The sequence below is a fragment of the Eptatretus burgeri genome, chromosome 11, assembly GCF_056783735.1.
Source record: "Eptatretus burgeri isolate ZD-2024b chromosome 11, Ebu_testis_v1, whole genome shotgun sequence".
Classification (NCBI taxonomy): domain Eukaryota; kingdom Metazoa; phylum Chordata; class Myxini; order Myxiniformes; family Myxinidae; genus Eptatretus; species Eptatretus burgeri.
Window position 1 is genome coordinate 14,910,748 of NC_140971.1, and position 26,197 is coordinate 14,936,944.

The following is a 26,197-nucleotide window of genomic DNA, read 5'->3' on the forward strand; positions in this document are numbered from 1 at the left end:
CACTTTTACAATGTGAATATTTTGTTGTTCCAAGAGAAACCTCCTCAAATATTTGGGCTTCATTCCTCAATCGCATATGTTCCTCAATTGAAATATAGTAATAATCTTCACCTTCTACTTCTCCAGGTCTTATTGCTCTCGTTGTTGTTGATACAATACGAACTACATGGTGCTTTCAATATTCTCATTTGTACTATACAAGAACCTTGATTTATGAAAGTTTTTTCCAGAAGCAGATTTATCCACAAGATTTATAATAATCAATGTCATTTATATATGTTGTTTTTAAAATAAAAAATATATCTCTTAATATCTCATCTTGTTTCACAACAATATATTTATATTTTTCAGTCGTGTGCTTCATATAATCCCCAAATTCCTTTTTACTACATAATGTAGAACAATTGTCTCTCCAAAAATTGTTTATATCTATTGAATTTAACTTGAATAAAATAAAAGTATTAGCATTGTTCCTTCTTGAGCGACGAGGGAGTTGATAGGATGATTGACTAAGATAAATGCAATTACAAGAAGAATGTCTCCCTCTTGTGTAGTAGCTAACCATTACCGTTTGGTTTCTCTCATTAACACAATCATCAAAGATAACGAGGTTCTTTTTTGATTTATCCAAATCTTGGGGAGAAGGTATATCATCCGTATTATCACTAAGAATACAAGTTATTGGCTTTGATTTCTTTTTATATCTCTGTGTATCACAAAATAGTTTAAATAAACCGATTATATCTTCAAAAAGAAGACCAGCATTAAAACCTTGTGAGAGTAGTTGATACTCAGGTTGAAAACTCGATTTTGTGAAAATTATTAAATTATCATGATCTAAAAAGTTGGGAGTAAGGATCATTTTTAAAAGAAAGCAGGTTTTTCCACATCCGCTTGAACCAACTATGAGACATCTTAATGAATTTGGAAGATTTTTATGGTTGTTAAATTTTATCTTATTTTCCCAAATGGGTAAAAAAAATCATTAATTTATATATTTAGAAAACAGGTTATTTAATTTTTTATTGGCTTTTTTGGAAACTCTATGTTTTATCTGAAGTTCAGGTTTAATTTCAGGATAATCCATTATTTTGTTTATACCATATCTTGTGTTGATATTTCCCTGAAAATGACAATACTTAATAATATAAATCATCAATACACGAAACATGGTCGTCATTTGTTCAGTCTCTTCTCTTGTAAGAAAAGGTGTATTGTCACCCTCATACTTTACATTCATTTCTCGAATCAATCTTGCAAAGTAATGCATTTTTGATGTAAATCTCAAAGAATTATATTCCTTTTTATATTTTTTTATTTTCATTAATTAGAAGATAATCACAGAACATACATTGTTTATAGGCTTTTGACTCTGTGTTTCATCCCAGTCTTTCACACGCTGGACAATTCTCAAATTTGTCATGTGGAGAATCAGGAAATTCAAGAGCCTCAAAATCTAGTAAACTATTCATATTTATAAAGTAAAACTTTACTTCAAATAAAATTCATCTTCGGTATCATCTTCAGTACTTTCATTGGTGCTTTCACAATCATCTATAAAACTACTTTCATAACTATCGTTTGAACACAAACTCTCGGTATCATAACTGTCTTCTGTTCCAACACAGATGCCATCATCACTCTCATAATCTTCAAAATCTTCAGTTGAATAATGACTCATATTTAATTAGTAGAAAAAACATTACCATCTATATCTATATACTTTTTTCATTACCAGATTCAACGACAACATTTTTTATATTAAAGGTAATTTTAAAATGATCCTTAACTACTATTGAATGAAATATCATTTCACCTGATATATTAACATCCTTTATTTCATCAGGATTTACATCTTTAGGGTTGTTTAAAAAAATACAAGTTTCTCCTTGCATATTACAGATGGTCTTATCTTTTCTTTCTAAAGCTTCATCCATGAGGTTTTTCTTTTTTGATACTTTTTCTTGTTTCATTGCTTTTTCTAGTTTTGACTATATTGCCAGAAGGAGAGGAGAAACTTTTGTTAGAGCTACTTTAATTGATGTTCTTCCAGATATACTAAAAGCCCTTCCACTGAAGGAAATTGAAGAACTCGTATTATTCACCATAATTGTTTTTATCCAATAGTTGATATACAGTAGACTAGGCGTAAGTCGGCAGCGTGTAACTCGTCACTTCGCCTAAGTCGGCAGCGTCAAAAAGTCCCGAATTTATCTCATGTTAAGTCCCTATGAATAAAGGGTCATCCCTCTGTAAGTCGTCAACGTTAGTGGTCACTTTGTCTAAGTCGTCAGATGTCCATTCCCACGTAATGGAAACTCAAGTAAATTACCACTCCTAACTCGTCACACGGAACTGCTGCCTCGTGAGAATCCCGATTTCATGGAATCGTGATGCTCGCTCATTGGTTTACACCGTCAGTGATAGGCTATTTATAACTGCGTACACACGTTGATCGCACTGCAGGCAGGACAATGGCGACTAAGCGTAAGCTTACAACTAAAACCTACCAAGAAAAATACGACATTAACCAGTTTTGCGAGGAAAACCCACTGATGAAGAAAACAGTCATAGCTGAGAAGTTGGACATCAAACGGCAGAAATTGAACGATATCTTTAAGAATAAGGGCAAGATATTTGGACAAGTGGAGAAGATCACGAGGCCGGTGGTAAGTGTGAAACGCGTGAAATGTGTGTCCTTTGAAGATGTCGATGACGCGCTCATCATCTGGTTTCGGCAAATGTCAGCTCAGCCAAATATTCGTTTGGACGGTGAAATGTTGCTGCTGAAGGCACGTCAATTTGCTGCGGACCTCGGGCATGATGATGCCGAGACCTTGCCGATGCACTGGATAGACAGATTCAAAGTGAGGTGGGGAATCGGCAAGGTCAAGAAGTGTGGCGAATCAGGCAGTGTGGATTCGGCAGTGGTGCACAACTGGAAAGATGGCCAATTGAAAGACATCTTGGAAAGGTATCAGCCTCGGGATGTGTACAATGCCAATGAGACTGGGCTTTTCTGGCAGATGCTGCCAGAAAAGTCTCTGGGGTTCGTTGGTCAATCCCATCATGGTGATAAGCAGGCGAAGTTGTTGTCTTACAGTTGTTCATTATCTTTACTTTTGATAAACTCATTCATGAATTCCATCTTTGCTTGATCACTTTCCAACTCACCAATGAACCCCCACCTATGCCCCGAGGATTGTGTTTTCCTTTTGGTACAATAGCCAGCTCTCACACATATGTGTCCAGGCCACGCGCGACTTCATCCTTCACCCCACAGTCATCATGAATGTTCGCATACGCGCAAGTCGTCACATTTCTAAGTCGTCACTTTTTTCTCGGTCCCGATGATGACGACTTACGCCTAGTCTACTGTATTTATCTTTATTCAATTTTACATCCTCAACATATTTCTCAGGAGCTTTTACAAATGAAGAGATTGATTGAAACTTCTCTTTTGTGTCTTGATACATTGTATTTATTAAGTGAAAAAAGTTGGAGGATAAAATGGTTTTAAGCACAGATTCACCTATAAATTAGACGGAATTTTCATCAAGAAAATTTTATTTTAAGCAAAATTTTGTTATATAAATATGGTGAATACAACGTACTACGATGCTTGTAATCATGAATATAAATATTGTAAAAAACGCCTTCAAACCAATAAACACACATTCAATCTTTTCAGACAAATATCTCCACTTGACCAAGAAACAAAACATTGTGATAGATGTGATAATGATATTCTTTAAAATTTTTTATAATAAACATCTTCAATCACGCAAACATAAGAACAATGAAGAAAGGGAAGGTGCCACTAAATTCTCCATTGAAAACACTGATGGGGTATTTAAAGGACATATAAAAATAAGGTTGTTTCGCTTTCAAGACCCTGGACCATCTTCAATCAGGGAAGCTGTTGATATGGTTAAACAAAGTATTGAAACTATAATTAAAAACACATTAAGTGAAATGAAAACTTTTAAGATTTATATGGGAGTAAAATTGAATATGGTAAGAGAAGGCGATGAAACTCCTCCCTATATGAGGACAACCCTCACTTTATCTCATCATTTCAAGATTTTGTAAGATGTGATGTTTACGATGAACTCCAGAGACAAGAACAAGATGTTGATAACAGTGTATTTGGTTGTGAATTTGCGATTACAAAAATAATCTTTTTAGATATACACATCTTAATATCAGATCCTCTTCAAGCTTCTTATATTGATTTACCAAAAGAGATAAAACTTAAGAAAGCAGTTGTTAATATTCAAAACAAAGATAATAAATGTTTTCCATGGTCTGTTCTTGCTCACATCCTCCACAATGGAAACCTGAAAGGGTTGAACATTATAAGAAATATGAGAATACATTAAATGTTAAAGATTTAAAGTTTCCAATGTCATTGAGAGATATTCCTAAATTTGAGAAAATGAATAATCTATCTGTTAATGTATATGGATTAACGGATACAAACAAAGTTCAGATATTAAAAATTTCAAACAATGATAAAAATGATGAAACACACCTTCTCTACTCTACTTCAAAGGAAAAATCACATTATGCTTTCATCAAAAATTTATCAAGATTAACCAAATCACAACTATACAAGAGAAAATGTAAAACGTATCCTTGTAAGAGATGTCTCAACTGCTTTCACACAAAATAACGATTAAATCAACATTCGAAATATTGTAGTAATCATAAATCAACTGTAATCAATTTACCAAAAGCAGGTTCAAACATATCATTCAAAGATTTTAACAAATCTATAAAACATCCATTTGTGATATCTGCTGATTTTGAAAGTATCTTTGAAAAGATAAATACTGTTTCTTCAAGTCCAAATAAATCATACACAATAAATATCAAAAACATACTCCTTGTGGTTTCTGTTATTATATCAAATCATCTGTTGGTGATGAATACAACAAGTTAGAACTTTATAGAGGAGAAGATGCCTCAGAGGAGTTTGTAAGACGATTGGAAAAAGACTGTATAAGACTAAGAGAAATAATGGTTAAAACCTATAAACCAATGTCATTAACAATGGGAGAGAAAAAGGAATTTAGAAAGAACAGTATCTGTCATATTTGTGAGGAGAAAATTGACGGAGAGGTCAACGTTAGGGATCATTGTCATCTTACTGGAAAATATAGAGATCCAGCTCATTCCCATTGTAATCTTAATTACAAGCCCCCAAACTTTATTCCTGTCTTTCTTCACAACAACGCTCACTATGACACACATCGATTTATAAATGAACTTTCAAAGACATCTGGAGATATTTCTGCCATTTCTAACACAGATCAAAAATACATCTCATTCACAAAAACAATTCATACATCCCCCATAACCCACATCAGATTTCTTGACACATACAAGTTTATGGCAAGTCCATTATCTAACTTAGCATCAAATATTAAAAACTTACCGAATCTTAAATCACATTTCTCAAATCAAGAAGAGATTGATCTCTTATCACAAAAGGGAATATATCCGTATGACTACATGGATTCATTTGAGAAGTTTAAAGAAACACAACTTCCTTCAAGGGAAAGTTTCTACAGCAAGTTAATTAAAACTCATATTTCCGATAGAGATTTTAAAATGATCCTTAACTAGTATTGATCCTTTAGCTGAACAAGCTTAAAAGGTTTGGGAGAAGTTTAATATAAAGAACCTTGGAGAATATCATCATTTGTATCTTAAAACTGATGTATTGTTATTGGCTGATGTGTTTGAAACTTTTAGAACAGTCTGTCATAATGAAAAATTGTTATGGATTACACCCCGCTCACTATTACACAGCCCCGGGTTTGGCTTGGCGTGTTATGTTAAAAATGACAAAACAGAATTTGGAATTAATCAGTGATATAGATATGCTTTTAATGATAGAGAAGGCTAAAAGAGGAGGACTATCTCAAGTATGTTCCAAGAGATATGCTAAAGCAAATAACAAATATCTTCCTGATTATAATAAGAATGAGGACAATTCTCACCTGACGTATTATGATGCTAACAATTTGTATGGGTGGCCTATGTCTCAATCTTTACCTTATGGAAAACTTAAATGGGTTAAAGAAAAACATTATGAAAAAGTTTTACAAGACATTGTTGTCTCCTCTCAAAAAGAATTGGATGAAGCTGAAGCTGGGTATTATTTTGAGGTTGATTTAAAATATCCAGAAGAACTTCATCACAAACATAAAGACCTACCTTATGCCCCTGTCCGAGAAAAGTCCGAGAAAAGAATGGTTAAGTGATTACCAACAGTCATTTAATATAAAAGGTAAATCTCCAGAAAAATTACTTACTACATTAAATGATGAAAGTTATGTTTTGCATCAAAGGAACTTGAGACAATATTTACCTGCTGGGTTGAGATTGAGGAAAATTCATAGGATTTTGAAATTTAAACAAAGTCATTGGTTGAAGAAGTTTATTGATTTTAATACAAAAAGGTGAACAGAAGCAAAAACAGATTTTGAGAAGGACTTTTATAAATTAATGAATAATGCTGTATTTGGAAAGACTATGGAAAATGTTAGGAATCGACAAAACATAAGACTTGCTACATCTTGGAAACAGGCTTCAAAGTTAATTCATAGACCAAGTTTTGAGCGAGCAGAGGTGTTTTCAGAGAACTTTTGTGCTATTCATTTGAAAAAAGAGAGTATTGAAATGGATAAACCGATTTATATAGGAACATCAATTCTTGACTTGTCAAAGTCGTTAATGTATGACTATTACTATAATAATTTTAAATCAAAGTATAAGGATAATGTGTCATTGTTATATGTGGATACAGATAGTTTTATATTAGAAATTAAGACAAGTGATGTATATGAGGATATGATTGATAATATTGATATATATGATACAAGTAATTATGTCAGGTGATGTGTTGTTTTCATCAAAGAATGAAAAGGTTATTGGTAAGTTTAAAGATGAATTGGGTGGGAAGGTCATGAGTGAATTTATAGGATTGAGATCAAAGTCTTATGCTTTCACGTATATTGATAATAATACCATTGAAAGGTGTGATAAGAAGCAAAAGGGAATAAAGAAAAATATAATCAAGGAAACAATAAACTTTAAACATTATTACAACTGTTTAACCTTAAAGAAGGAAGAGTACAGAAAAATGAATACAATAAGAAGTTACAAACATCAATTATATACAGAAGATATAAATAAGAAAGCATTAGGAGCTTTTGATGATAATATATATATATATATATATATATATTTTAGAGAATGGAATCAATAGTCTCCCTTAAGGTTATAAGTATAAGTGTTAAGATATTGGGTTGGGAATTTTAACAGGCTACCGCCATCTTTTTACTGATTTATAAATGATAGAACCAAGCAATAGCCAAACCAAAGAGTGGAGATTTAATCAGCCTTGGTATTTAAATGGGAAAAAAAGAATGTGAGAAATATCAAATAAGTCTAGTTGAAGAAATAACCGGGGTAAAAGCAGATTACAAATTAAGCAGATAAATTTAATTACAAATAAGTTGGAGGATATAAAGAAAAAAACTAATATCCTTGAATGGACTGAAAACTTTGGTGGTTATCAATTGAACAATGGAAAAACAATTTACTGCAATCTCAAAATGATATGTGGCTCAGGAGGTGGTCAAATAAGAGCATTAAGAGAGGTTTATCATTTGATTTCTGCTCAACAAAGACACTTATACAAAGAACCAAGTTCCAAGTTATTCTTTGTGAATATACTCAATGGAAATGAATGTTATAAGAAAATGAAGTTATTCCCTAAAGTAGAACATGGGCAAATATTCGTTGGTTCGCTCTTTGAGTGGAATGAAAATATAAAAGGGAAGAAGTGCTTTAATCAGTAAGTCTCAATCTTTCAGTCTCAATTTTACATTTGCTTCTATGGGAGGTAAGGGGATAGGTGGGGAGAAAATCAGTCCTATTTTGGGCTTTTGGGGCTTGAGTTAGAAAGTTTTTCCCTTTTCCCCCATTCATTTGAATGGGAGTCCCAGAAACCCCATTTATCATCTACTAACACTTGACGGGATCATCTCGTCACACATGATCATTACTTGTTCATCTTCGAGGATCAGCTCTGGTTTGTGTTTCCATGATTGTTTTGGGACCGGGATGTTTGAATGTTTACAGATGTGCCGGTGGATTACTCTGCAGATGCTGTCATGTCTTTCTGTGTGCAGCTGTTCTGACATGAGTTTTTCACACCCCAAAAGGAGGTGACTGGTACTTTCTGTTTCTCCCCTACAAAACCTGCGTTTGTCCAATTGACTCAATCCCATCATTTTCTTAAATGTATTCGTGTAATGTCCTTGGTCTTGGGCATTGATGATGACTCGTTCTCCATCCCAATGAATTTGACTTCATCAATCCAAAGAGCCTTCCTTGTCAATCCCTGTTCTATCGAGCTCTTTTTAAATCCTCCTACTCCTTTGTTATTCTCCCATTTGTCGGAGTATATCTGCTGATGTTTTTAGATCCTCGTGGAGGATCTCTAAGTCTTACTCACGTTGTTGTTCTTCATCTTCTTCTTGTGGACTTTTTTTGTTTCACAGCCTACAGTTTTCATTGAAACTTCCTGAAACTTGGCATATATATGTAAAAATACCCTGCACAGACAGTAAGCACCTCCGATTTTGAAAATTTCTCCTAGAAAAAAAGTTATGACTTCAAAATATCTCCGCTAATGGAAATCGCCTAAAAAATTATCTCCGAAACTTGGCAAGCTTTTTGAATTCTGTTTGCGGGAATCGAACAGGACATTAGCAGAGATTAATTACTGCACATATGATACATCACTATGACGTCATATAAATTTTTATGACCTCATTCCTATTTTTTGTCATTTTTTGTTTCATAACCCAGAGTTTTCATCGGATCTTCGTGAAACTTGCAATGTATATGCAGAAAGCCCACGCGCAGACAGTAACCATCTCCAATTTTGGAAATTCTTCCTAGAAAAAAGGTTGATATCATAATATCGCCGCTAATGGAAATCGCCTATACCATTTTCTCCGAAACTAGGCAAGCTGTTTGAATTTTGTTTGTGGGAATCAAGCCGGGCATTAGCACAGATAATTTATCGCAAACCTGATACATCACAATGACGTCATATTCGTTTTTATGGCATCATCATTAAGAGGACTAGGATCTTGGCTCATTTGAGCTTGTTTTTTGTAATTTTCCTTGTTTGGTCATCTCTATCGAGATGACCTAATAAAGCGGACCAGATGTCCGTACGTCCGTCCATACGTCTGTTAACAATTTTTCTTTCCGATCTTGATGAAGCTTAGTATGTGGGTGGAGGTCGATGAGTGTTGCACAACGATATAACTTTTTTCTGGGTTCAAGGTCAGGGACGAGGTCACGTAAGTTATAAAAATTGCCATTTTCAAAACCTATCTAGTCTGCCATTCTACAAGATATTCGGCAACTGTTTATTGATTATGATAGTAAAAAATATTATCTTGTATCTAACCAGACAGATTTTTGAATTTCCTTCCCGTTTGATCGTCACGTGATCTGGAAGATGGCCAAAAACGCCGATGTGATTCGCAAAGAAGGAAGGAGAAATGAAATATAAATATAAAACACATTTTTAGCCTTTTATATTTATACATTTTCCGCCGAAGGTGCAAAAGTTTCAAAACCCGAAATGTAAACGTCAGCATTTATTTTCAAAATATAATTTTGTGCGCGCGCGCCAAAATTCCGAGTCATCTTTAACCAAACTGCGTAGTAGAACTGTGCAGTAGTCCGGTCATGGCGTCTGAGCAGTGGCCAGCGTGGTTCAGATTGACTGTGGTTTCTGGGGCGAAAGTGGTTGTTAAGAAGTATGTCGGCGGTATAAATTTGAGTGACTGTATTGGTGATTTAATCACGCAACATCTTGACAACGAATATTCTGGCCGAACGATTGCATCAATTCAGTGCATCAGCAGGGATGATTCGCAGGCTTCTCTCGATTGTGCCGATATCTAACATAATCACCTGCGGACATAGGGCTGCAGGCTGTGGGGCGAGGCCACGGATCCCAGATGAGGGGATAAGTGATAAATTATGCTACATGCTTTGGGCTTTCTGATTAATATATCAATGAGTACATTCCATAATTAATGAATTAATAATTAATGAATCTGGCATACAAAATGTTTTTTCATACCTGACATGTTACTTTGTGCAGTGTCACGAAACTTCTGTGGAATTAATAATTAATTAATTTGGTAGCTCTAACGATTTTTCAAACCTCAATATCTCTATAAATACTTGACCAATTTTCATTCTGAAAGTTGCATTAAAATCAGTGAAGAATAATCTACAGGATTATCATAATCTCCGAGAGCTAAGCCTATTTTTTCGGTTTTTTTCTACAACCGTAAGTGAAATGTCCTCAGAGAGTGGACGGACCGGAAAACCACGTATTGCACTTACTGGTGATTCTGATGTGTTAGTCTGGGTACTAAATGAACAATACATATTTATTAATTATGTCATTAGTAGTATTATCCTAGTGTATCTCTGTGAACTATTTCAATCTAAACGGTTAGTTTGGACTGTTTCGCGGTTACCTGAACTGAACATTGAGAACTTGTGGTATTATAGAGATGACCATCACCCCCACACGGGGGTAATTTTTTTTTCTTTGCAATGGTTGGGGCTGTGTTTGCTTCTGTTTCGTTTGCCTGTGTAGTATCCATAAATTGAACCTGTCTTTAGAAATTTGTTGCTAAATGGATGAAGGATCCTTTTTCTGGTCTGTTGTTTCCTTGCTCCTGTACAAATCTCATCCGGTAGTCTGTTGAGCTCTTCATATATTCTGCTGGTCTGACACACGATGTTCTGTGCACTTGGTTAAGCTCCATCAAATCACCTCCTCCCTCTCGCCTCGGTAAATATAACCTCGGTTATAAGATGCATTGGTTTTTGTAGAACATCTTGTGAATAGCTAGAAGTTTCCTTGTTTTGGTGTTTAAATTATTATTGATCTCCAATTGTGGCCATTTTATAATTTCACAGCTATATTGCAATACTTATCATTTGGGGTGAAAAGTTTGAGATCATCCCTGTACAGTAGGTGTGTCACCTTTCTTGTTTCTTTAGTCATTTTTCTGTTACATATCAGATTGTATCCGTGTCCTTGTTCATTTCTGAGGTTACTCAGTGGGTCCAAAGCCAGATAAAACAGGAGGGGGGAAAGACTGTCACCTTGTAAGATACCATGTCATATCTTTACTGCTGGGATTTCAATCTTTCATTCCAGGTAAGGTAGTATCAGAGTTGTGTCCCAGAGCGTCATTGCTTTCTCAATCAGTGTGACTACCTAGGGTCAATTTTGTATCCATGCATGCATTTTATAATCCATGAATGTGAGACACAGTCAAAGGCTTTTTGTAATCTATCCAAGCTTTAGATACGTTGGTTTGTTTTGGATAAGTTCGAGTATGGTTTTGATTTAACACTCTATTGTCTATTGTTCCATAACATCCTCTCTTTCATCCTTTCTGCTCTGCCTCGAAAGCTCCTTGTTGAGTGACATGGTCGTAAATTGCATCGGTGATTATACCTATTAAATGTTAGTATGTTGTTGGTAGGCATGTTATTGGTCTATATTTGTTGGGTAGATAGGTTTCTTCAGATTTGAGAATTAGAAGAGTGTTGCCTTCTGTGAGCCATTCATCAATTAACTGTTTCCCTTGGATGAGCTTGTTAAATGATCGAGCGTAGTGAGGGTGGAGAGCATGTAAATGCTTTCGCTAGAAGTTTGGAATCCCATCCGGGCCTGGGCATTTGAAGTTCGGTTCTTTTGCGAGATGTTCTCTAATTTTTTTCTTCGTCAATTGTCAGTGGGTGTATTTCCTCGAGCTGTTACTTTCTATTTTCCAAGTGTCGTCTCCACAATGCTTCCTTCTTGTGTTGTGTTTTTGGCTTCATACATACCTTTCCAAAATTTTTCTCGGTCCTCTCATTTTTTTAAAGGAAGTTGTCACATTTTGTTTCTGTTTCCCTAGCTCTCGGTAGAACTTTTTCGGATTGTTTTCAAACTGCTGATTTTGGTTTATTGTATTGCTGGCATCACCAGTTGTTTTTTTGTTGTTTTTTTTTTCTGCCTTGCTATCTGTTGTATTTGGAGGTATTTTGTGGAGATCAGCGATAAAAATTTTTTTAAATATAATCCATGATAAAATTCAGGCTGGAACACAACAAAATGTGAAAAAGTCATAGGGTCTGAAAACTTTCTAGAGGTTAACCTCTACTTAAGTCCCCCCCCCCCGCCCGGCCACACTACCCCAATCCCTCCTCCTTCCAAATTCCCATTTTTTCCCTCCTCCTTCCAAATTCCCATTTTTTCCCTCCTGAGGGTTACAGCTTTCTTCAATTTCCATGTCCTCTTGACCTTGTTTTTCAGATCCTGATATTGGGTGGTCGCGAGAGTACCCTTATTGTCAGGTTTTCCCTGTGTGTGTGTGTGTGTGTGTGTGTGTGTGTGTGTGTGTGTGTGTGTGTGTGTGTGTGTGTGTGTGTGTGTGTGTCTGCAACGCGAGGCTCCACAGCACAAACCAGCAAACCGATTTCGATGAAACTTGGCTAACAGGTGCCATATGGGCTGGGAGTGTGCGCATTTGAGTTTCGTTGCTAAGCAACCACCCGTTGCTATGCATTGGCCAAAAAACCGCGTACGGTATTTTCAATACTTGTCCGACAGTTTTAAATGTGGAGAAACGAGACTTCCGAATTAAACACTTCGAGATATTTAGAAAATTTTACTCCAGCCGATTTTTGATTTAGGTTTTATTTTTCAAATGGTAGTCCTTCAAAAATAGGGTGTCTATTTACCGTCATTTTTTGTTGTTGTTTGTTTGTATGTAATGGACAGCTCTGGAGGCCAGAGGAGTCAGCCAATTTTGATGAAACTTGACAGGCAGGTTCATACCAGGATCTAGTTCTATGCTTTTGAGCACCGTTGCTATGGACACCACCATTGCTTAGCAACGGGACTTTGAAATTTTAGAAAAATCCCAAAAAATTAATTTTTTCGAAAATCAAAAATGCGCTTCCAGGCTTTTATGCGCACTATAATAAACCTCTTTGTCAAAAAATTTCAGCCCGATCCGTCAAAAACTATGACTAGTATGCAATTATGTCGCAACCACCCATGTTGCCTACCGGCTTGTTTCGTCATTTTCCTGTTTTCTGTAACATCAAGTCCAATGTCATTGGGAACTGAAACCTCAATCAACAATGCTGACTTTTCCTTTTTTTTGTTTCAGCACTATGTCCAGACATAATGCTTTGTTTGCAATGTTTACACTTGATGGGATCATCTCATCACACATGACCATTACTTGTTAATTTTCAAGGTTCGGCTCTGTTTTTGTGTTTCCATGAGTTTTGTGGAACTGGGATATTGAAATTTCTGCAGATGTGCTCATGGATTACTCCACATACCTTGGTCCTTTGTTTGTACAGCTGTTCTGAAATTAGTTTCTCACATCCCAATCTGAGGTGGCTTGTACTTTCTATTTCTACTTTGCAAAACCTACACCTGTTCAATTGACTCAGTCCTGCCATTTTCTAAAAGCCACGGATGTCGTGTCCTTGAGCATTTGTAATGATTCGTTCTCCATCCCAATTGAGCTAACGTCTTAGTCATTCCAATGAGCCTTCTTTGTCCAACGTTTTTTGATATACCTTCCTGCTCTTTTATTGTTTTCCCAGATGCCATTATATGTCTGTTAATATTTCGTTCTAACTTTTTCTTTCATCTCTTTTTGCAATCGTTGGGGCTGTATTAATTGATGTTTCATTTGTGACATCTTCCATTCGCAGCTGTCTTTGGAAATTTTTTGCAAGGTGGGTTAGGGATACCTTCTCTGGTTTGTTATCTTTATGTGCACTTACAAATTGGATTTGGTCATCTGTTGCACCTTTCACATATTCAGTCAATCCTTCAGTTGTCATTTTGTGTGCACTTCGTTGAGTTCCATAGGCCACTACCACCTCCTTCGTCTCGGCAGGTACATTATCGGGATGCACTAATTTCTGTCGAACATTTTGTGGATGGTGAGGAGTTTACTTGTTTTGATTTCTCGGTTGTTGATTTCTGATTGTGGCCAGTTTATTATTCCACAGCTGTACTGGAATACTGGTATTGCAAGTTGGTTTATCGCTTTGAATTTATTACTTTGATAAAGGTATTTTTTCACGATCAGCCTTGTTCTACGCAGGTATTATTTGGTAATTGTTTTGCGCATTGGTTTGTGACATATTTGGTGGTCCACTACTACTCCGAGGTATTTGTTTGATGCATCGTTGTTGAGCTCCTGTATTGTTGTATTTGTGTCGATTTTTAGCTGGAATTTATTGTCATTTATCTGGATAAGGTATCTTAAGCTTATCTGGATAAGGTATTGTCATTGCGCACCATCTGTCTGTCCGTCTCCTATTTTGACTTCTCTGGCCAAACTGCTGGGCCAGTCCGGCTGAAATTTGGCAGCAACATTCTGCTCCTGACTGGTAACAGGGATTGCAAAGCTTTCACATACTTGAAGTCACATGACTTCAAGTATGTGAAAATGGCCGACTTAGTAAATTCCTTCATCAATCTTCTTCTCCAAACCTACCAGTCAGAATGCTACAAAATGTAGGTTCCAACATTAGGCCAGGGTAGTTATGTTAAATTGCTGAAGTAATGCCGATCACATGACCGGAAGTCTGTCAAAATGGCCGATTTAGTCAACTTTTGGGAAAATCGCATTAATTCCTTTAAAAATCCCCTTTTCCAAATCCACCAGTCAAAATGTTACCAAATTTGAGTTACAAAATTAGGATGGGGCTCAGATAAGTTACAGGTCCAGTGGTCCTATTTTTAGCTTATTTCTCCGAAATAAACTCATAGAGTGGGTCCCGTTGTCTGTCCGAACATACACCGGTTCACATTTGACTAAAACATCCTTTCACAAACTACCTGACCAACATGGACAAAATTTGCTATGATACATCAGAACAGTAAGGTCTCACGGGTTGTGCTCCCCATGTAGATCCGCCCCCCTATAAGAGGCTGAAAAATGGGGTTTCTCCTGAAATTCAGGTAATTTATTTTAAAATCTTCTCAGAAACCGACAACCATATGCAGACCAAACTCTTAAGTTGTGCTCCCCATAACATACCACTTCAAGAAGGGGAAGGGGACATGGCCCCTTCTCTCTAATACCTCATTTGTACCCCGCCTGTTGTGGAAATAAGCATCAGTCCCCCATGGGGCTATTTATGAATTGTAATGTGACTTTTCAGCTTTATGTTGAAATTGTTATGTAGGGCTTGTAAGTTGTAAAAGTCAGAAATAACAAAAAAAACCATGATATCTGTCAATTTTATCTCCCCCCCCCACCCCTCCCACTGGAAATTTTACAAATCGCTCCCTGCATCCATCTGTCCGTCCGTCCGTCCCCCCATCCCCCAACTACTCCCTCAGTTTTGTGGCTAGCCCTGTCAAACCTACTGTGGAATGCTTTGGGGTCCCATAGATGTCCTAAGGTGGGTGGGAGGTTTCATAAATACCTCAATACAATTATGAATTTGACGTATCCATACGAAACTGCTCCTGACATGGAAGCAAACACAATCACGGGTTCAGCAGAATCATCTGCTGGTTTGATAATATCTCAATACAATTGTGATTTTGAGTTTTCACCCGAACAACCCCGCTTTTGTCCATTGTAAGGTGTGTGGGAGATTTCATAAATTTCTCAAATACAATTGTGATTTTAATTTCCGATCCGTATGAAGTGTTTTGTATCCGCCCTTTCTCATCAGCAGATTAGTCTGTATTGGATGTCACGTGAGGACGGCGTCTATATTTGTTTACCATTTGAGTGTTTGCATTTTGTTATATTAATGGTACGGTATTAATTTGTGATTGGAATGGAAATATCGAGATTAAGTTTCAAGCACATTGAGGAAATTTTGTGAGGGGTTCCACCTGTGACATTCGCAGATTCGACATTTGCAATTTCGCCATTCTCACATCATAGAAATATTACCCACATTACTTCTGTTGTGGTCAGCTGCAGTAAGTGTCCTTCCAAATAAACTGTTCAGCCTCCTTCCGTGCATAGCATGGGTACCCCACTAGTATTTGTATATGTATATATATATATATATATGTGTGTGTGTGTGTGTGTGTGTGTGTGTGTGTGTGTGTGTGTGTGTGTGTGTGTGTGTGTGTGTGTGTGTGTGTGTGTGTGTGTGTGTGTGTATGAATAAATGTCAGTGTGTCAGTGTGTCTCCTCCATAACTCCAAAACCATGAAACTGAGCAGCCTGAAACTTTGCATGCATACCAAGAAAACTCCAAGGAAGTGCATGAGTGAAAATTGGATGTTTGGGTTAATTAAAACACCCTTTTTGAAGATATTTAATGGCCTTATTTAATTATATGCTTTATCAGGCGCATCCTCGGTCACCACTCCCGATAGGGAGTATCCAAGGTAACATTGCTGGGGTCTGAAGCCGCCATGTTTTTTGGCCTGCTCAACCATGCCTTGACTTGGAACAGGCCAGAACGATTTCTTGACGATGTTTTTTTTTTTCCACTTTCCTCACTCATGTTATCGAATGCCTGATCATCGTAGCTATGAATCGCTGGGTTCATTGCAATGCTTATAAACGCCAGGAGATGCCAGCATCCGTTGCTTTATTTCAATTTCGCACGTGCGATAACCATGAGAATCTCTTCAACTAAGAAGAATAACATAATCTAAGCTCCAGAATAGAACTAACAAGCAGTTGTGATTCCTAAAAAAGTGTTAATTTGTCGAATTCGGAAATATTTGACATTTTCGGCATTTCTGGGAGGTGTATGTTTAACATGACAGTTCGGTGATTGCTATTGGCATGCCAAGCGAACCGTTTCTTGTCAACCTTTCCGTTGGAGTGCTTAAGCCACTTGGCGGGCGCTCTACAATATTTGCACTGTCATTGGATACTGTATATCGATTGACTTGAACAAAGTTCTGGGACATTCGCATGCTTTGTTGGCCACATGTTGTTCTGCGGTGGAACAGGCGGTAGCTCGCTGAAAATGCGAAATTTTATTGTTCACGACGTTCCCGTTTTGTTCCTCCATTATACGACCCGTCGATTCAACATCGATACATATAAAACTAGAAGGGCACTCGGTAGAGCGCATACTTCCACCACGCAATGCCTGATCCACGAGAACATATCGAGCCCAATACATTTTTGAAATATCATTCTACATATCTCTCTCATTGATGAAGAATCACTTTAAAAATACGAGTAGTCGGATGCGGATCTGTATCTTCATCAAAATTTAATTAGTTCGTCCTTGTCAAACACCGAACCTGCCCACCAAATTTCATTTGGATCTGTCTCCAACTTTTTGAGATATCCAGCACACAGACAAACAAACAAACAGACAGAGAGGGGTGGAAGCATACATAACCTCCTTCACCTTTGGTGGCAGAGGTAGTTAAATGTTTGTTTGTTTTTTTAGGTTCTTCAATCGTCTTGTTTGGTAAAGCCACGAGGCACGAGTTTAAGTTTCAAAGGTGATACCGCGGTTCTATACCAGAAGTGGGAAGGAAAAATAAATAATGTGATCACAATGAGTAAAACATCTTTTCACTGATGAAATAATGAATCGCCACACTATGGCGGGAAAGCCAAGAGGGTATGCGTGCTTGCTCTGTGAAGCCTGGATTTGAATCCCGACCCAGCTAAAACTCTCATCCCAATGTTTGACAGGCAGGGTGATTCATCAATGTGTGTGCCGTCTCTCGGATGGACGATAAACTGGAAGTCACATCTGCCGGAATCCCTCACCCCCTCTCCCTTCTTCACCCATCTGCCTCTCTCACCCCTATCCCACCTGCCCCTCTTTCTTCCTCCCAACCCTACCCCTCACTCCCACTCTGACTTCTCCCTCTGTTTCTGACCCTTCCCCTCTTCCCACCCTTTCCTCTTCCCTCCCTTTATCTCACACCCTTAGCCCTGCTCCCCAACCTTCCCTTTCTGTTGGGATGAGCATGTACGAATCAAATTCGGAGTCAGCCGAACAGTGGGGTGCAAATGTCGCTGCATCTTCAAGCATGCATGCAGACCTTTGCCAGAAAAATAGCATGGGTTTTAAATGTTCACACCCAAGGTCTCAAAGTGTGTGTGTGTGTGTGTGTGTGTGTGTGTGTGTGTGTGTGTGTGTGTGTGTGTGTGTGTGTGTGTGTGTGTGTGTGTGTGTGTGTGTGTGTGTGTGTGTGTGTGTGTGTGTGTCGTTGATTTGTATATACATATGCAGGTTTCAGAATGTGGAATGAAGGCCTCCCAGGGTAGGCTTAAAATATCCACCTTCATTTCGGTAAGGGGTCACGATTCATGGACCAAGCTGTGAAGTTTTCTTTCTCAAAGATTTGTGTTGAGGGCTCTCTTCAGGATCGGCGCTTAGCCCCAGTCAGCTTGCAACTGTAGTTTGTTTGTAGTAATATTCCCAAGGATGGTTTTTAATATCTCTGTGACATCCTTCGTCATCATTCCCTTAGCTCCAGCTATCACTGGTACAACTTTGGCATTCTTCAGCTTCCAGGATCTTCTCACTTCATTCTTGATGTCTTGGTGTTTGGTCATTTTCTTTATTTATACATCGTTTAGTCCAAGATCACTGGTATTAACACCTCAATCAACAATGCTTTTTTTCCTTTTTTTTGTACCGAAGTAGGTTATCCGGTCACAATGCTTTGTTTTGAATGTTCATGCTCAATGGGATCATTATATAGTATGTGAGCGGTTGGTACTTCCCTGTTTTCAGTGATTACTTTTGGTTCATGTTCTCACAAATTTTCTGGAACTGGGACATCAAAGTTTTTGCAGATGTGCCAGTAGAATACTTTATAAACTCTGTTGTGCCGTCATGTGTACAGCTGTTCTGATATTAATTTGTTGTGTGTGTGTGTGTGTGTGTGTGTGTGTGTGTGTGTGTGTGTGTGTGTGTGTGTGTGTGTGTGTGTGTATTTGGTCATTAAGCATAACATGTCATTCTCTTTGCTAACCCTACCTCCACCCCTCACCTTTCTATCTTTTTTTTTTCTCTCTCTCCCTTTCTCTTTCTCTTTCTCTCACCTCCTCCTCACACCCCTTCCTCCTGCAGTGTATAGCAACATTTGGGGAGACGTCTCTCTCTCCCCCCGCCTTCCTCCCTCTTTACCCCTTTCTAGCTTCTTCTACCCTCCCTCCTTCTTTCCTCTCTCTTCCCTGCCTCTCCCCTTCCTCCCTCTCCCCTTCCTCCCTCTCCCCTTCCTCCCTCTCCCCTTCCTCCCTCTCCCCTTCCTCCCTCTCCTCTTTCTCTTGTATGGAAAGAATTATGAATTTGGCCAAGTTACTTGGATGTGTAGTACATACCTTTTTGCAAACTACATCTGTCCTGCATTTGCAAGCTACAACTGTCTAAAGAGTTTAAATTGTATTGCTTCTTTGCAATAGACTAAAAAAGTCACTTTCTGCAAGGACAGGTCTTGTTGACCAAGTAAATAAGTGGTGGATTTTGCAAATGCAGGATGAGAAGCAGCAGATGGATCCTGGAAGGAGAGAGAAACGAAGCAAGTCAAGATTCAAGAACAATACTGGTGATAGTGACGGCTTCACTCACAATGCCATTGCGCACGGTGAGGCAACCAATATTGTAATACTTAAGCCAATTAAGGGTTCCACAATAAATTTTATATGTTGCGTTTAATTGTTATATCATGTCTCACATCAAGTCGTTATAACAAGCAGAATGAGGTTTTGTTTCTTGGCATCATGCTGACGTTTTGAGTGTTAATGATGATTTATTGATGACATTGTTTTACCTTAATGATCATCAATGAAGGTTTAAAGAAGCTGAGGGCAAGTATAAATGGCATTAAAGAGTAGTAGGAAAAAAAAGAAACACAAAACAGCACATAACCACACTGGAAATGCAGGTAAGTCATTTCTACAACTGCCGATTATTTTGCTTTTGGAATAAAGCCATTTATCTTGCTATTCTGATGGGTGGGCTGCCTTTAATAAATAAGTCTTATGACATTTCCACATGATATTGCATTAATATCCGATCACAATGACGCATTAATTATGGTTGTAGCTTCAAAGGTGTGCTTTAATTTGTGGTGAAATATATGGATAACTTACCCCAATCATTACAAGCAATTTGAACCATGATAATACAGATATGATATGTATTGCTCTTTCATATGTGACAAATATTTTTGGTGAAGCTTGTTGTTGTTTAGCCCCAGACAGGTCTGCTCAACGAGGCCCGTGACACAGATATAGCCGATCAATCTCCCAGAAGAGACCAAGCGATTTCTCACATCTAAGATGGTGTTTACTCATGCCTTGGTAAAGGCCAGGGCCGCGAGAGAGAGAGAGAGAGAGAGAGAGAGAGAGAGAGAGAGAGAGAGAGAGAGAGAGAGAGAGAGAGAGAGAGAGAGAGAGAGAGAGAGAGAGAGAGAGAGAGAGAGAGAGAGAGAGAGAGAGAGAGAGAGAGAGAGAGCAGAGGGTGTGAGAGAGCGAGAGAGAGAGAGAGAGCGAGAGAGATGGCAGAGACAAGAGGCAGTGGGCCGGTCCATGAAGTTGGCATTTTGAATGTGAACGCACTGCCCTGACAAATCCGGGCAGCAGGAAAGAGTGGGGAAAATTTGGCCCCCGACTTGCGTTGGGGGTTGGGGGGTGGGGGAGGGGAGGGTACAATCACTGCAAAGTTGCCTCCCCAATAGTTACGGTAAAGCTTTTTGTTGAAGACAGTGACTTTGAAACACAAACAATATATTCCATACAAGATATAAACAAAATATAATTTCAAATGTCTCACAGTGACATATCACTTCATGAAGTTCATACTGTGAACCACATTGTCATTGTCTATCCCAAGACTACCAAATGATCCTGAGTCTTCCTTATCTGAAGTCTCGCTCTCATAAGCCACCTCAAGGATGTCTACGAGTTGCTGTGGCAGAATTTCACCACCATTCCACAGAGGTTCCAACTCACAATCCTCAATGGTCCAACCATGCCCATCAGTGGGTACAGGTACTTCAGGAAATGCTGCATGGGCTCTCTTCCATATACAGACCTGATAGTTTACTTACCTTCTGTGTTACTCAAGACTTTTTCTGCAAAGGGAGGGGGGTGGGTGGGGAGAGACTGGCCATGTCCACACTGTGGGAGGGGTTCAGTCTCTCATTAACTCCACATTTTCTCTTTGATCATTCCTCGACCCATCAACCTTTGTGAACTGTGGTTGGCCATGCATAGCACCAGTAAATACCTCAAACTGATCAAACAACTTTTTTGGGTTTGCACGAAACTGATGCAATGGATAGATCCGGATGGACGAATGGTATCATTTGACCAACCCCCTGCAATAAAGGTGAAAATGGTCATTGTCCTTTGGCTGAAGTACCATCCATTACTTATCATTTTGTTCTTGTTTGTGAAACTCAAATATGCAATTGATGTGCGACTGACCTCATATAACTGTAAATTGTTTTCTGAGATGCTGTTTTCACTTCAGAAGCAAGTATTCCACATGGAATTATTAAAATAACTTTCTGTAGATTTGTCATATCATCCAGCAATTTACGAAAACCTATCATGGCATTTACTAACCTACTTTGAAAGTTAATGTCTCATTCTTGAGCATAATTGTCCAATTCCCTTTTCAGATTACAGCAAAATAACCCAGAAACATCACTCCAACAGCATGGGCCTTTCCTATGACCAAATGGAAGCACACCCCTTGCCATCCATCAGGCTGGCAGATGGGATGTCTGCTCCCCAGCCATTGGGTGCCATGAAATATCCCTGGAGTTTTGTGCAAGCACTCGGGCCTCCAGCAGAGTACAACTCAGACTCTGCAGAATCTATGAATGAGATACCTGTAGTGAATACAAGAATGAGTGGTAAAAATCATAATTATGACACTAATGTAAGCCACCAGTCCACTAAACCGACAGGTAATGTGGGTACGTTTAACAATGGAAAACAATTAATTCATTATTGCAGGTCAGAAATGTGGCCCAGGTCAGAGTTGAGAGATGCTGCTTCGAATGAAACCAATTTGAATGGCCAGCTCAACCGAAGAGGTTACTTTGAGTGGAATGACCATGGTGCGTGTGTCAAGATGGAACTAGATACAGTGCCAGAGACGAACTTTAATGCATCAATGGGACCTATGCTGGGATTGTCCCAACAGAACCTCATTTCACACACAGATAAAGCCCAGGGAACCCAGTTATCACACATGAAGAAGCCACATAGGACCAAACAAAAAGGTCCTTCTTGTGTAACAAGGCAAAGCCTAGAAATGGAAAAGAAGTGATTTTAAAGAAGCAAAAGTAAGTTACAGATGTTTTGGGCATTTACACTTTTCTGGCCAAATATATGATAAATGATATACGTACTGTATGTTTATTCCCTCTCTCTTGACACTGCAATAAGAGCCTGGATGGAGATTTTGGAGTGAGTAGGACATAACACCAGACACACAAGATTTCCTCAATGAAATGTGGAGACTTTAATTTCCACTTGCATTCCTCATTTGACTCTTGTCGGTGGATGATCACCATTTCTAACTTCTCATCCTGTATTCCTATTCACATTAGCATTGGAGGAAAAAGTGAATGAATCTGATAACTGAACTTTGCTCATATTTTCTGAGTTTAAAAGTTTGCCATTTTTAGAAAGATTTGAAAAGGATGCATAAAGCCAGTGTTCAGCAAGTATTCAAAAAACTTGTGTTTATTTTGATCACCGCCAAGGGAGCTACCATACAACAATCGTAGAGGTTAATTTGCAGCATTTGATGGTGATTGATGTGGACTATTCCAAACTAGCACAGTTTTTGGCCTCCTTGATGTTTAAACTTCCCAGTGACATTGCAGAATGTCCGTTCCAATAAAACATGCCCATTTGAGCGACTGTTTTCATAAAGTCAATGCAGTTCAGGGACTTTGACGTTCTGATATATTTTCAGCAGGTCTCCTCTTCTTGGCAGTTAAAGTACAGCATTGCATCATTAGCTGATTGTCTCATGTCCAGTATGTCTGTCTAGGTGGGAACAAACATCACAAAGGACACTCTCTTCGGATCTCAACTGTTAAAATCTGTCTTGCTCTCTCAATCCTCACCAATTTCTCATCACTTGCCTTCAAATCACTGATTTCCAGGTGTTTTGATCACTTGAGGGCAATTATACTCCAGCCCGTCAACAATGGTATGGGAGTTTTCATTTGTACCAAGTAAGTTGATAAATTTCGTGAACATGCTTTGTGTTTGAGTAGATAATACAATGGGCTAATCTTTCTATTTTTGATGCAGGACGAACAAATTCCATTTCCATTGTTTTTAAGCTTACTGCACGTTCAACTTGATAATTGGTGTCTCTGTAATTTGAATTGAGAAGCCAGTTGGCCATCAGGTGGTGATAGTTGCATTTTGTCTCGTATGCAATTGTTTTCTTTTCAGTTCGATGTAATTTCTTTCACAATCTTCCTTCCTGTGTTTATCACCGGTTATTGTCTTCCAAATGAGGCTTAATTTGCAATCCCATTTGTGCTGATGTTTAAATACCTTGTGAAAATAAAATATAAATGTTATAAAATATTTTTAAGATGCTTCCAAATTAAATACAGTATAGTGATTCAGCAGTGGTATTTCTAAAATGAAATGTTGCAAAATGACATTGTTAAAACGAACGATCGATTCTTTTTCCTCTCCAAAAGGAGTGAATCTAAACGAGGTCAACAATGTTTATTATTTGTTATATTTGTTTACGTTTGTTGATTTTATTCCGATGACACGATTTGCTTTGCAAAAACGAGCAGCATATAAATAATCTATGAAAGTACAACTTGTGCCATAATACTTTTGTGTGATACGATGCTTTTTTGGCACTTATTGGATAATTTCGAGCATTTTGTTTGGAAAACATTTTGAATGTCCCTCGTATCTTCTCTTATTCGAATATCAATTTGTTTTATTTTCACACAGTTTTTTTTAATTTCCTGTTTGCTTATTTGCATAAGGTATTCCAAAAATTCCAACCTCATGTTCATTTATACATTGCGAATGACAATGGATATGTTGGTGTTTGCCGGAGTTGTAGAAACACAAGTTTATGATAACATGAACTTTACTGTCCAGATGAAATGATATTAGCAAAAGGTTAATAATATTATTTTGGACTTATTTTATGAAGACCGTCATCCATGCTGATTCTGGAAGCTATTTTGTTGCCTCCCTTGTTCAAGTGTATTAAAACTGTTGAATTCCTAATTGGCTTAATAGCCACTGAAACATTTTCTTTGAAGTTTGAGTAATAAAGCATTGAAGGCATCAAATAAAAGTACAGTTTTGGTTTAGTTGTTTAATGGTCCACCCGTGTCTCTCAATTGATTTCAACCTATGCAAATGTTCAAAGTTATTCATTGTTAAATGTGCAAGCATTGAATAATGAATGAATGTACAATATAGTTTTCTTTATGCAATTCAAATTCCTCCTTGAATTGATCCATATTCTTTTAGTAATATATTTAAGGCAGACATTGTTTGGAGCAATTCAATATTGTTACGTTTGAGGGGGGGGGTATGCATTCAAAGGGTAATTAGGATGTTTAATTAGGTATGCCATGCTGTTCGAGTTTACCAGGATCTCGATGTAATAAGTAGCAATTCAGTGGTGATAAGTTGTCTAGTAAATGTTCATTTCTTCAAGGGGGGAAATGATAATTGTCACGTAATTAGATAGGGACACGGGATAGGGTAAGTGTGTCTGCGTAAACCCCTTTTTGGTATTCTCTGGAGACTGGCCGTGACGTCACAGGACAGTGCAGCGGATGGCTCCGCTCCGTGATCACGATTGGCAGAAGGCGACGGCGGTGGGCCAATAAACGGCTCGATTGGAGGTGACGAGGGCAGGAGGATAAAAAGGTTCTGTTCGGGGTCGAAAAGGAAGAGGAAGAAGATTATAACCAAAAAGATCGTGTTTTTTTGGTGGGGAGGCTGTTGCGCGGAGAACATCCTTGTTGTTGTGCTGATTCGATCGTGTTCTTCATCGTGTCTTGGAGCCTTGCTGAGCCTCGTGCCTCACCTTGGTTGGCTCTGGGGTTCTGCTGATTCGGAGTACGGGGTCGAACGGCGGGCGGACCTGCCTCCCTCTCCTGCTCGCAATTTGGCGCCAGAACTGGTTCCCTGGCGGCTGTGAGCGGACTTGGGCCAGGACCAGGAGGTCGACAGCACCACGGTTTCTCCTGCCCCCCCTGACGAGAGCAAGGCCAGCTCGTCCGATGCCGATCCAGGGACAGTTGCGTCCACACCACGGTCCAGCCTGACCACCAGAAATAGCTACGTTTTGTGTGTGTGTGTGTGTGTGTGTGTGTGTGTGTGTGTGTGTGTGTGTGTGTGTGTGTGTGTGTGTGTGTGTGTGTGTGTGTGTGTGTGTTTGGCGCCTTAGAAGGTTTGAGATCTCTATATTCATTGGAATTGTCTGTGTTTTTCCCCACGCCCGATCCCACACCATCCCGTCGAATCGCCCCGGATCCCTCTTCTTGCCGAGTCTTGTTATTTCTGGTAATAGTAAAAACGAATAAACATCATCAACTCAGTGAAAAGTGACTCGTGCCACCTTCCTCGTCCCGTTTGCGGTAGAGCGATTAGAACCGCCATGTTTGGGTTATAAATAAATAAACCGCCTCCATCGTTTCGGCTCATTCTACGTTGGCGGGACTGTTCAAGTCCCGTGGACGTCACATTGGTGTCAGGGTGTTGGATGTTCGAACCCCTCTAAATTATATTTGGTATCGGGAGAATATACCAATATTAAAATCTCGCCACGAATTGGAATATAAAATTACTACAGAAAAGCGCGCAAGCGCGGGAAAATTTTGTTGGGATTTTTCAAATTTAAATTAATTGGCGGCAAACAGGACTTCTGCACCATGGCGGAAGTGCAGATGTTTGAGGAGGAAGGCCACGTGTCTGGCAGCGAGTCGGGGGAAGAGGGGAGAGACGGGGGTAGGGTTGTCACCTCCCCCATTCCGAGCGTGGACCGTGCTTCATTGCCCGTAACGGGGCCGGCAGTGCCGGAAACCGGTGCGATGACGATCCAGACACTGTTGGAACGT

At 38.6% G+C, this 26,197-nt stretch overlaps 1 protein-coding gene across 7 annotated transcripts in view; it reads left to right on the plus strand.

Moving 5' to 3' along the window:
* Positions 1-24,434, plus strand: part of LOC147016548 (palmitoyltransferase ZDHHC1-like) — a 129,978-nt gene extending 105,544 nt beyond the window's left edge. For 2 of the 7 annotated variants that reach the window (XM_085845287.1, XM_085845289.1), the window contains 2 exons: positions 19,588-19,696; positions 21,740-24,434. In XM_085845287.1, the coding sequence (XP_085701413.1) occupies positions 19,588-19,696; positions 21,740-22,395 (765 nt within the window). In that variant the 3' untranslated portion in view covers positions 22,396-24,434. The remainder of the gene's footprint in view (positions 1-19,587; positions 19,697-21,739) is intronic. The other 5 variants (XM_085845285.1, XM_085845290.1, XM_085845291.1 and 2 more) reach the window with 4 other exon arrangements.
* Positions 24,435-26,197: the final 1,763 nt, after the last annotated feature.